General features: G+C 28.9%; 1 protein-coding gene and 1 long non-coding RNA gene across 5 annotated transcripts in view; both read right to left on the bottom strand.

The window, feature by feature from the left end:
• Positions 1–1218: 1218 nt before the first annotated feature.
• LOC149055025 (uncharacterized) lies at positions 1219–1757 on the bottom strand. The gene is made up of 3 exons (XR_016191866.1): positions 1667–1757; positions 1403–1592; positions 1219–1339 (listed from the first exon to the last, which is right to left on the bottom strand). It is a non-coding gene; the product is annotated as an uncharacterized LOC149055025 (long non-coding RNA).
• Positions 1758–2758: 1001 nt separating this feature from the next.
• Positions 2759–13709, bottom strand: part of Mcm10 (minichromosome maintenance 10 homolog) — a 33312-nt gene continuing 22361 nt past the window's right edge. For 2 of the 4 annotated variants that reach the window (XM_015515000.2, XM_015514999.2), the window contains exons 3-7: positions 6110–6766; positions 5645–6022; positions 5437–5577; positions 4420–4679; positions 2759–4344 (exon numbers count right to left, since the gene is read on the bottom strand). In XM_015515000.2, the coding sequence (XP_015370486.1) occupies positions 3358–4344; positions 4420–4679; positions 5437–5577; positions 5645–6022; positions 6110–6221 (1878 nt within the window). In that variant the 5' untranslated portion in view covers positions 6222–6766 and the 3' untranslated portion in view covers positions 2759–3357. The remainder of the gene's footprint in view (positions 4345–4419; positions 4680–5436; positions 5578–5644; positions 6023–6109; positions 6767–13709) is intronic. The other 2 variants (XM_015515001.2, XM_089228249.1) reach the window with 2 other exon arrangements.

Raw genomic sequence — 13709 nt, forward strand, 5'->3', positions numbered from 1 at the left:
AGAGGACATAAAATAATATCTACTATTTAAGGGGTTCGGTATAGGCAATTTTAATGACGTTTCCAGAAGAATTTCGATTTTTAGACCAATTTAATTTAAATATTAGCTAATGTCAAACGCCACTACCAAAAATAGATGTTTCATAACAAAGAGATTATGGATAAAAAGATTTCATGCCCGACGCAAAATTACGGTTATAATATTTACACCAGATTTACCACATTTTCAAACTATTTACAGGAAAACGCCTATATCTGCGCGTCGCAACGTTTTTATTTATTTTTTGATATCAATACTCACTATTCACTAACTTGAAATAAAAAATGAATAAATGATTGATTTAGACTTTCTTTAAAAAGTTAAATAAAAAAAAAACCCAACGACACAGATAAAGTTATTTTCTACACGACTATATGTCTATATTTATTGTGAAAATATGGTAAATCTTCTGTGAACACTGATGTTTCGGTAAGTTTAAACCAAAAAAAAAATATTTTCAAGAATAAATCACTGCTGATGTGGAGTCCTCTTGATTAAAAATATAATCGAAACAAATCTCATCGTGTTTTTCAAAAAAGATAAGTACATTTTTTTTTTTAAATGGCCTACTTCTGAATAAATTCAATCGCATAATATTGTGTTTTATTAAGAGGAAGTGCGATACCCGCATGTGTTGTCTCCGTTTTACAAGTGATTACATTATATAGCAATTTTTACGCTCTGCAACAGAACACGTCATGTAGCTCTGTTAGTTTAAAATGTAGAGTGACCTCTGATAAAATTTAAAGGTAAGATTATTATCTGGACAACCTCATAGGCTTTTTATCATATTTTAATTTTGAAGTGAATTATGAGTATTTTAAAAATGTAAATAGTCACATGCGGATATCACGTCTTCTTAACTATATTAAATCGGAAACGGATCACACTAAATATTGTGACTGGGTGATTAAATGCATTAATGTAATGTATAGCGGAAACTTACCACGACGTGGTATAAAAATAATGGTCAACCATCACGCGACCACTGTTAGTCGGTGTTGCGGAAAGGAACACTTGTGTCGTGTATAGGTATGCTATGGGTGGGCTTCAAATATTGTTTTACAAAATTTATTGTCCGAAAAATTAAAAAGGTTGAGAACCGCAGCTGATATAGCCGACTTGCGTCCCCAAAACGGGACTCAACTTACCAACTAAATTTACCATATGAAAAATATACCTTTTTTTTAGGACGCGTCCTCTCGCGAGCGTAACATGCAGCACCACATCCATTAGGTACCTAGTGAAACAGTGACACTTGACTGGCAGTCGACTCAATTAGTCATCACGCTAAAATGTTCTATGAACGCGAAAACACGGACATTTGATTGTACAGGTTAAAATGCAATGAAGATTAACGCACCTTTGTATGATACGACAAGAGTCACCATTGGTTGATGCGCCGACATTGATGGTTAGGTAATGTTGGCAAAAATTTTAGAGTTGTACGCGCACGCATACTGACTAGGTGAAACATTCTCGACGAACATGTTCGACAACAATGTTTGTCCTAGTGTGGACCCGGCTGAACAGATGTGACTTAAATTGCCTACCTACAACGCCGTTTTATTAGGATTGTGCGATTAAAATATTAAAAATATAACATTTATTACTGTAAACTACTTACTACTGTATTAATATTTATTAGTGTTCGGTTATATATTTTAATTCTTGTGAACCGCTCATTTTGCTTATCATATTTTAATATTGTTCAACTGCAATAAAAAAAAAGAAAGTTATTCAATTACAATGTTATTTTACTTGTTATATCATTAATATTTAGCAATTTATTATAGTAGTATATATTTTCCATCTACTTAGTAACTTTTTTCCCAGTAAACTTTGAATGATTTGGAAAAACAAAAAAAAAGTTAAACCGAAAATTTTCAGCAAAATCAGTTTTAGACAAAATCGTCAATATCCTATCTTCAGTGGCTTATAAAAAAATTATTGTTGATTTACAGTCACTTTTTTTCTTTCTAATTCCAGTATTTACAATTCATTGGGAACCCTGGATTAAATGTTCAAGCTCTTATGATATAGAAAACAAAAATCGAAGTCAGTTTAAATTTTTGGTAACTAACATACAATATTTAAATTTTGATAAATATGTTTGTATTTCTTTTTTGCTATTCATTATTATTTTTTAAAGTACCGACAATTTAAGGCCAAAAGTACCAACTAGATAAAATTTACTATCAAAAATTCTTATTGAAGTTGACATCAAAGCATTTCTCCACTAGAAAAAATGTCTTCAGACAAAACAAAAAATAATAAAAATAAACTATTTTAAAATCATTAAATTTGTCGCTCATAATCTATTAAATCAAATCGCAATCGACTGTCATATATACTGCTGTTATTAATTCAAAGTTACGATATAGAATTAAATTCTACAAAACGAAAAAAAAATTAATTACGATACCTGCTGTGAACATATCATTTTCACAATAATAAAATCTAAATCTAACAATAAAAATAATGAACAATTGTTAACAATTTGATATACAAAGTGATATAAAATTAAAAATTGTATGTTTTTTTATAAATTTTTTATTTTTATTGAAAAAATAGATTTTAAATGATAAACGCCTAATAAGATTTTTAATATCCAAAATTAATATAATATAATTAAAAACATATCTGGAAATTAATATTTTACTTTAAAAAAAAGTTACTGTGTTAGATTATACATTATAGTCAACTGTAATCACAACAATTAAAAATCAGTTATTTATTTCATAATATGTAAATTATATACTTGGCACCACAAGTTATGAATTTTCATATTAATAATAGTTTTATTTATATATACCTATTGCATGAAAATAATTGTAATAATATAATTGTCTGATTATTACAGTATATTCAGATACTCTTAAACCAACATACAGAGATGAAAAATTAGTAATACACATTATATTTGATTAAATTTATTGAAGATAAGAAATTAATAATTAAAATGTATTAAAATTAATATAGACGTTTAAAGTTCTAAAAGTAAAAAAAAAATATCATCAGTATGCCAATATCATACAAATAATACTTCAAATTATGTAAAATGTATTACAGTTTTTGAATGTTATAATTCTATTACATACTAAACAATTAACTATCAATTAAATTAAGTATAAAATATAGATTCTATACAAACGTAAAATTTATGAACATATCAGTGAATAAAATATATCAATATACAATTATTTAAGTCCATACAATTATTTTAATTATTTGTCATTATTCAATATTCATTAATCATGAAACAATTAGATAATAAATCTGCGAGGACAATAAAAAATGAAACAATTTTATTACTTATTAATCTTCTTCTGCCACCATCAAGCTCATACTAAGTTTTGGTTGCATAGAGCTCAAGAATGTTTGCTCATCTCCACGAATGCTCAAATGGATTTCATCAACTTTCTTGTGACTCATCATTGGTGCTCGTTCCCATTTGGAACCATTGCAGTTTTTGCATGAAATCATAGGAAACATTGTCAAACAAGCAATTCTCGAGTTGCAATCATTACATTTGAAAAATCTTTTAGTAGCATCCATTACACGCAACGCATGTTTTTCAGTTTTACACCATTCAGATGCTGAAAACCAAGTATATTTGCATACAAGACAACGTACAGCTTTGCATGGCATCTTGTATGTGTTCATCATTTTGTGTTCCATTTTTTCCTTTTTATCCATTTGATCAAAATATTTGTCTTCAGCTTCTTGCTGAGCTGTATCAATAAGATCTTGGTTCTGAGAAGTAGCTTTCATAAGTTCCAAAAATCTTGGTGAAACCTTTTCTTCAACAGCAACTTTCTTTTCTAGACCTAGATCTAAAACAATATCTTCAGGCAATTTTCTTTTTCTACCACCCTTACTTTTCTCAAATAAGTTGGGATTTTCTTTTTGGATTGTCCCATTTGATTTAATCCAATTCAATGCATTAGCTTTGGCACATTTTGGACGCATTGATCCAACATTTTTAAGATTTGATGAGCTACCTAGTATGTCTTTGAACGTACACATTTTTGGAGCTTCTTTATGATCAATATTCTTTTTTCCCGAACCACTAATTTCATTGGTTTTCAAACCGTTAACAAAATCTTTTATAGCAGTAGCACGACGATTGGCAATAGTAGCACGTGGTGCAGCGGCAAGAGATTCAATTGGGCCTAACTCAAGCTTTTTAGTAGATTTTAATCGTTGAAGTTTCACTTGGTCTTCTTTCATTAATTTTGAATGATTAGATTTAGTAGACACAAAACTTTGACCACCATAAAACACCTCGTTTTTGCCTAATATCTATCAAAAAAATAATAATAATGACAAACAATTAATAAAACTAAAACATTTTAAATACTATGTAAAACAACAAACTTTATCTCGTAAGCTGTGCGCTGCTGTTGGTCTAGAATTTCCAATATTTGCTCTTTGACTACAATGCTTGATATATTCTCGTTTTACATGAAATGTACAAACATCACAGTTATTAATGTTTACAAACATATCACACTTTTCTCCATTTTTCTTAACTCCTTTACAAGTTCCATAATCTTTGGATCTACCCCACAACATCACTTGATCACCGCTATTTATAGATAATGCTATTTCATCCTTCTTGTCTTTACCATCCATTTCTATTTAAGGAAACAAAATGATATGTTATGATTAAAATCACTAGTACTTAATAGACAAAATATATATGAATAAAAACTTATAAGTTTTTATATAAGTAAATAATTTTATTAGTTTCAAAATTATTATTTACTAAAATTATTGTATAGTTAGGATAATTAATACCTACTATATTCAAAATTGATTTATTAAATGAATTTAAAATTTAAAAGAAAGATCTGATGTATGGGGAACTCATTAAAATGTTAATTATTGAACTGAAAAAATATTATTAGTACCTAAATACTAAATAATATTGAAAACTGAAAGAAAAATACTCAACTTCCTAAAACTTTCGAGCCTTATTAATCTGATGTACCAGATTGAAATAGAGACTGCACTGATTAAATTAGTATCTTAATATTTACTCTCTGTGTACTACTATAGATTTGTTTTCTTGGAATATAAGCTAGGGGTAGTGGTTTAAAGAATTGGTAATGAAATGGTCAGCACATTGTGCATGGTTTTGTAATATCGAATTTAGTTAATTGGCTATTTATCAATTTAAATATATAATGTACTGACTAAACATGGTATTCAATTACTACCCTTAATTTTTGATATATTAATTATTATAGAACTCGCAGCATAAAACACTTAATTATTACCAAAACAAAAGAATTTTGTACCTGATAAATTTAACAGAAACTCATTATTTATAACATAATTTGTGTTTTTTACCTGATTAGTTATAATGGTCATTAGTCAATATAGTCTCACCTTTTGGATTCAGTATTCCAACCACAAATCCAACGTCTGTTTTCCACAAGTCAGCATGTGAGCGACCAAATAAAAATATTGTTATAGTACTCATCATACCTGGTTTTAAGTCACTTATTTTCCATATGCTAAAAGTAGAACCTACAATATAAGAGTATTTAAGAAAAAATTTAATAATTACTCTGTAAATAAGGCAATAAGTATTTACCTTTTTGTGAAGTCTTTGGAAGAGATTTGTTCACCAAGACGCCGGCTACAACCCAATCTGAATCGTCTGCAGACTTAAGATGTGTTTTCACTCGGCCGACGGGCACCGGTACTTTACCAATCATTCTATCTTGAATTGTCTGAGATGACAACAATGGATTGATCATACATAGACCAAACACAGGGTCTGCTGAGGGATCAAATCCAAATTTTGGTTTTTTGGGTATGGAATTCTTTTTTGGTTCACATTTAACTACCTCTTCATCTAAGTCAACGACTTTTGACTTCATTGATTTGAAAAAGTCACTAAATGATCCGGTTTCCTTTCCAGAATTCTCAGCTGGTTGATTACCATTGTCTTTGTTGTCCTTTATTTCATCTACAAACATTAAAAAGAACGACACACATGATCATTCAACAACACAGTTAGGTACCAAAATTAATCATTATTCAATAATGCACTTACCCTGTTTGCTGTCTGTGATTTTTTCTGTTGTCGGATTAGCATCGATTTCAGCATCCAAGAACAAAGCCAAAGCTTTTAGATCATCGTCGTTGGAGTTCATGTCGCTGGACATCGGACTCAGACCACTTTTCAAATCAAAGTATGCAAAACGTAAGCTGCAGCCGTGTCAGATGTCAGTAAAATATCGTAAAAACACTTTTGTATCACCTATTTATTTATTTTGTAAATTACCAATATTACCGTTGAATAAAAAATCCTATACTAAATAATATGTCTAATTCTAACATTATTATAGTATCATTATCAGTGATACCAAAATATTATAATATTGTTGTAAATGGCCATCAACATCATTATTCATTTTACAGCATGATTAAAGATATACTGATTTTATAAATATTAAAGGTATATCTTTAATCATGTTTTACAGTATTTGATATTTTTGATGATACGTATACATTCGTGTATCATCCACTTTGTGCAATTTTGGCGGCAAACGCAATATTGATAGTAGATGGAACGATTTTATGATAAGCAAAAATCAGTGGCTCCATCTAGCTCAGAGCTTGACGGTGGAACGTTAAAAACGTACTGTGTTTAGCGTCTTGTCACCGGCTCGTCGACGCCTCTCGTTAACCACAGAACATTGGAAAAACGCTAAAACAAGAAACACCAAACACGTCATTCCTTGCGATTAGAAACACTACATCCACGTTGCGCCACCTCGGCAGAGTAATAATCAAAAATCATAAAACTGCAATAAAATGCGTAGGTATAATATTTAAATCAAAATTATATTATAAATACACTTATTATGTACAATAAAAATGTAATTTAACCAAAGTTCATATTGGAAGTAGTGTCAATGGACTCTCCCTTCCCTCAAGCCGTCCAGACTGGTAAAAATGTTATCAAAAAAAAGGTATTATATTTATGAAATACACAAACTCCGATCAAAAATCATATCCCAATATTGCGCGAGAAATTATTCTAATCATCAATAATTGTGAGGGGGGGGAGAGGAGGGGAGAGCCGTCTTAAAAATTAACTGCACTTTTGTTTGTACTTTGACCGGTCTAATAATTTTAGACGTTTGTGAGTGGTAGGTATATTTTGAAAAAAGGTTTGTACAACTTTTAAGCTTCTCAACTTTTCGTTTTCAAGCAGAAAAAAATGCTCCGATTATAACACCTTCGACGGAGGGTTTTAGGAGCAAATTGGATGTAGTCCAATTTTTGAAGGTCTAAACTCTCGTAATTAAAAATTGATTGTTGACCTCGGTAAGATGGTTTTTGTTTGGAATGTATTTGATTAATTTTAGTTATTTTTTCCCCTGAAAACGTCAATAAAAAATTATTCGTTCAGTCAAAAACCTTCAAGATGTAATACGAAGCTCATCGTAAGTGTTTATAATAGCTATTTAAAAATATTTACAATACATAGACACGATTATTTTTTATTAGCGTTTAAAATTCAAATTTTAACAAAACCACAATTCATTTGTCGGTAAAAATTTATAAAATAATAAATTTATGTGGCCAAGGCTTGAAAATTGATTACAAGGTTTTACATACAAGTTGTTCACACTTTTACCAACAAATCATCACTGATCATTTTACGAAAATTGATATGCAAATTAAAACAAATTCAACCGACCTAGGATTATATTATTGATAAATGGCTACGACTAATCCGACAAGACGTATATGAATGAGCAGTTGAAAGTGCTTGAAACTTGATAGATATTTTCAAAAAATTAATGATAAAACGGGCAATGGTGGGTAGGAAGTTCAGACTGTTATCCTCCCCCTGCAGGCCCCACACATCATATTTTTGGCCCTGGTAAACAGAACTAGATCGGGGTCCTCTTAAATAACAATTAATACCGGGCCTCTGTATTCTGTGGAACTTTCTCAGAAAGACTTTATGACCCTCTTCCCCTCATTGCGTGCGTCACTATTCACGCATATAAATTAATTTAAAGTTGCCTGTTTTATTGAATAATGTGTAATAAATAACTAATAATTAGAATGTAGATGTCTACTGCTTATGTGATTCGAAACGTGAGTGATCAGACAGTTTTATTTTTTTTTTTTTTGATCATTGACGAATGATGATTCCTTTTCGAGCATTCAAGTGCGGTTTCGTAAATCGTAGACGATTCGAATTTAGAATGTTTTAAAATGAATTATATGAATTTAAAATTTAAAATTATTCTAGTTCTTACAAACCATGATAAAATTAAGATATGAAAGTAATTTTATAAAAATGTTATAAAAATTAAATAACTTTATTCGACAAGCGTTTTTTTTTAACTATAACATTAGTTCAAAATGTTCAAACAATAAATATGATCTATTTTTATACATTTAAAAAAAAAAATACTTTAATGAAGCAAAACAACATTACTGGTAAAGAAATGCAAAAATAAATTTTAGTTTATGTGGCATAACGTACCTATTGATTATAAATATATTTTGGCATTTGGTTCTTTAGAAGAGCTTTGGATTTATTCGTAGGCTTAGCACCCCATACGGCCATACGGCCATATTGCTGATAACTGATAAGTGATGGATCCATACGTAAATTCAATTAAAATAATATTATTTAGTTATCATAGGTTATATTATATCATAATATGTCATATATATATATACACATAATATATACAGGGTGTCCCGCGAGGATTTACCCATTGCTATATCTCCCAAAATAATGGAAATATCAAAATTCTGGGTTCTTTATAAGATTCGCAGGGATAAGAAATTAAATTATTTCATATTTTAATTTATTTGAATGTTTTGGTGAAAAAGTTAAGAAATATATATTTTTATTTGATTATTTTCAAAAAAATTCATTGTAGCCATTTTGTAGAGTTTATTTTTCTGAAAATATAGACGTTTCAAAATTTTATTTTCATTAATTTCCTGATTTTTAATATTTTTTCTAGTTTCGAAGAAATAAAATATGATTATAACAAGGCTCGCTGAAAACGCTAGATAGGCCTTGCAAACACACGTGTGACACGGCGGGTGGCATGTTTGAAAACACTACGTCGGTAAATAATTATCAATTTTTATCGAAACATAAAAAAAAAATTAAAAAGCAGGAAATGAATGAAAATACAATTTTGAAACATCAATATTTTCAGAAAAATAAATTTACAAAATGGCTATAGTGATTTTTTTTTAAAATAATGAAATAAAAAAATATATTTTTTTACTTTTATACCAAAACATTAAAATAAATTCAAATATGAGATAATTGCAGTTATCATCTCTGTGAGTCTTATTAATACAAAATCAGAATTTCGATATTTCCATTAATTCGGGAGATACCGCAATGGGTAAATCTTCGCGGGACACTCTGTATAATATCCATCAATCTATCATATTAAAATACCTTCTAATTTCTATCAAATAGTCAATAGATGTATAAAATATAAATAAGCCATTTATACTTTAAAAACATTAAAATAGTATTCTCATTCCTTAGATATTATATTTACACTAATTATGTGGCAGGTCAAAGGTACCAATAAAATCATCTATATGCAAGATTTCAATATTATATACTGTGTAATTCATACATTTGTTTCAATACAATATAACAAGACACTGCAATACATAATGGTAACAAATCATCATTTAATCACAGAACACAGTAATGAATTTTTGAAAGAAAAAAAGTTACAACATGACATGTCATCATCGTTGCACGTGTTTCGTTTATGACTCAAAACAGTTACCGTGAGAATGAATTTTATGTTGAGACAATATGTGATCCGGTGCGCAAAATATGCGTATCACATACGCGTGTACCAAAACAATATTTAGACCGTTGGTGAACCAAACTTTTTTTCTTTACTTTACTTTAATGGATATACGGATACGGTATACTTAAATCATTATTGTGTTCTATACGGCTGTAATGAGTTTTTTTAAATACAATATTTTTCCTCTGCCCCTGTTGCGCATTTATAATAATATTATAATAAATAATAATATAATACTGTACATTACATGCTATATATACATGTATAATAATACGTACTATATGTATATAGTGTATACACGGTGAACCTATTGTTCCCTACCCTATATGCTCCTCAGTCCTCGTCACTATATATATATATATATATTATATACAGACCTCGTCGTCTCGCGTATTATTTATCTGTAGGACCGTTGACAACATAAAGTGCTCAGCTATTTAACATACGGCTATACAGAACTATAGGAATAAAAAATATCGTTTATTTTTTTTCGATCGTATATAGGTACATAATATATGTGGTACGTCACAGTCAGGACGCGAGAACGCACTGTCCCATTCACCCGCGAGAGAACAACTGCACGGCGTGGGGAGCTAAAAGAACTCATCGTCCAATTCAAATTTGTGCATTGTTTATAATAATTTTTTTTTGTTTCCCACACACCCGTCCGCGTATACGCATAGATCAGTTTGGGCGTAAAAAAAAAAAATTATATTTCAGCTGCTTGCAGATTCTCTGCCTGCACCATAAATAGCCGTGTGGGTTTTTTTCCGGAGTTGAATTTTTTTTGTGTATATAAATATACAATATTGTGTACAGTGCAGTGTATGGGATCAAAATTATAATAATATGAATATATGATAGGAATTTTTTTAGTAATTTTTTTCGTGTCCAGAATTAACGAATCCTTTCAATTAAACCGGATTTTACTTGCTATAATAATATCTACTACTGCACCTTTCAAACTCTGAACAGGAGTTTTCAAATAATACACGTTATAATAATATATGAACACCACTTGATTTATTATATTATAAAGTAAATACCAAACCGGAAAGGGAAATTCTGTACACGCACCAAGAAACACACGCATGAAAACAATAAATATAAAATATTATTTCACGTTTAGGTACAGCTATACAAATACAATAAATATATTATAATTTATAACAATGATTTTTTTTCAAAACGAATCGAATTAAACCTTTGCTTGATGAAAACGTAATCAACATACACACAATAGGTATACCTACTTTACCAATGGTACCTACCTACAATATTCTGATCAATAAATTTGTTTTCACTTAGTAAATAAATCTACCTAGTTATTAATGAACAGAAATAGGTATAGGTATGTTGTTATTATTATGCATATTTAGTTATTGTCAGACACACATAACATACAATATAACAGGATTGGTAAGGCGTATATTGGTTATTTGCCAAACTACCTACCTATTACTTGATCGTCTGGTTGGTTGATGCACATATTTTCAAATTTCCATATAGTTTAATAGACATTTATTTAAATAATTTGCGTAATAAAATCCCCAGCTATAGCTCATAAGTGATATCTGTGTGAATAATGTATATAAGTAAACAAAACTGAATAATAATTAATTTAAAAAATCATTATAGATTTATATTTTTAAGAAAACTGTTATACTCATTTAGTCAATCATACTTAACATTTAATTATTAAACACATCTTATTTGATGAATATGTTGTATACTTGTACATATTATGTATCCTTATTAAATAAATTAAAGCATTAATACAACTTATATACATAGGCATTGTGGTCTATGAATTATATTAGTTATTTGCCAGGGTAAGCATGCAATTATAACTTATACATTTTAAGTAATTATTTAATGTTTATATGAGTGGAATAGTGAATCAATATTATACATGGTAGCCTTGTGCCACTCTACTTAAACTTGCTATAATTTATAAGTACTTAATATATTTCACTTATTAATTACTCAAATTTCGATTTTTATGCATTGAAATAGATTTAATAATATTTTGTTTCGAAATATGAACTAAAATGCTATACAATGTTGTCATTTTAAAAGTAAAAACTTTTAAAATGATGAAAATAACAGTAATTGTATGACATTTTTTTTTCAAACATTTTGGTTGACATCGAATTATGCAAAAATAATATTTAAAAAAAGCTAAAACTTTTTTAAAATAATAAGTTAAACAATATTTGAAACGAAACCTAAACGGATAATCTTGGATATTTGTCAGTTTTATTTAACATAAACAAACATTTTAAGAGTTCTATGACAGTCACGTTGTATAGATAATTAATATTTTTTATTGTGACTACTATTTAAAAATTGGTATTCCAATTTAAAAACTATTCTTGTTCCATTTACCTCTGAAGAATTAAAATTTCTACAGGAAACACGAATCACTCAAGACAGAATCGTCTTCAACTTCATATGTCAAACAAACATAATGAATCTACCAATTAAATTATAATACCTGATTATTACTTAGAAGTACAAAAATGTTGTATGAACAATATGTATTTATAGCATTATAAGTATATAATAATCTTGAAAATATTTTTTGATCTTATTAATTTTTTTTTGTCGATTATTTTTTATTGTAAAATGAGAAATATATTTGTATCTATATTTATATTACACAAAAAATATTCAGACCAAAACTTCTTAAATATATTGTATTCTCTTTATATACAAAGACTAGGTAAATTGTATGGAGATTTTTCGTATGATATTATTTTCAAGTACACCTATACTTATAGTATACATATATAGGTGTACAATATTTTAATGAAAACTCATTAAAATTTTTTTGGTTAGAAAGATCTTTGTGCTAGAGTTAAAATGCAAAAAATGTAGGTACATTTTCTATGCGTAGATAGGTACAAATTGAATCAAATGTTTCTACCAAAGTTGTGATTACATATTAATATATTATACTTGTGTATAGGTAGTATATATTTGTATAATCTGTAGCTACTTACGAAGATATAGATTTTGTGTTTATTTATAATGGTTTATTATTATATATTATGATTACCATAATTTGCATAACAGGGAATCAAAGAAAAATGTTTATTAAGAATTCAGTATAGGAATATTATACAGGTACATAGGCTGTACATAATTATACGATATAACCAAAGAAAGAGTTGAAGAATTTTGATGTTTCTTATGAGACAATTCTGTAAATACATAGAATATAGATACAAGTAAAACAATATACCACAATATCAATCTATAAAATTTGATAATTGGTGAGAGAATTATGTCCATTAAAAATCACATTATAAATCTATTATCCTATAATATCGAAAATATTATATATATTATATTATGTAATCGATAAACCACATCTAATAACAATTTTTTATGGTATAGTAGATAAATAATTAATAAATTATACCTAGATATATAGGTACTATTTGGATGATTCCCCTCCGAAGGTTATAGTGAAGGATGGGAGGGGCGCAGAAACCAGCGGAAAAACCCGTCAGCGGAGGTGGTTACCGGCGCAGTGTATAGGTACATAAACTGTTTTCGTCGATAAAAAAAAATTTCCCAGTCGGCCCCGCTTGGTTATATATAAAACACACGCACACACATTACACACACACGCATATATATAATATCTACATCCAACGGCGCGGTTTGCCATTGTTTGGGGGAAAAAAAGGCGGACTACGCGTGTGGGGTCTTCGGAATCGGTGGAGGTTTGATCGATAACGCGAACACACGAGGGGTAAAAAGCTCGTGCGGGTGCGTGTGCGTTATAATATATATATATATATTATATGTATAGGT

Source organism: Diuraphis noxia, unplaced genomic scaffold (assembly GCF_037042655.1).
Source record: "Diuraphis noxia isolate RWA-SAM2 unplaced genomic scaffold, SU_Dnox_SAM2 contig0005, whole genome shotgun sequence".
NCBI lineage: Eukaryota > Metazoa > Arthropoda > Insecta > Hemiptera > Aphididae > Diuraphis > Diuraphis noxia.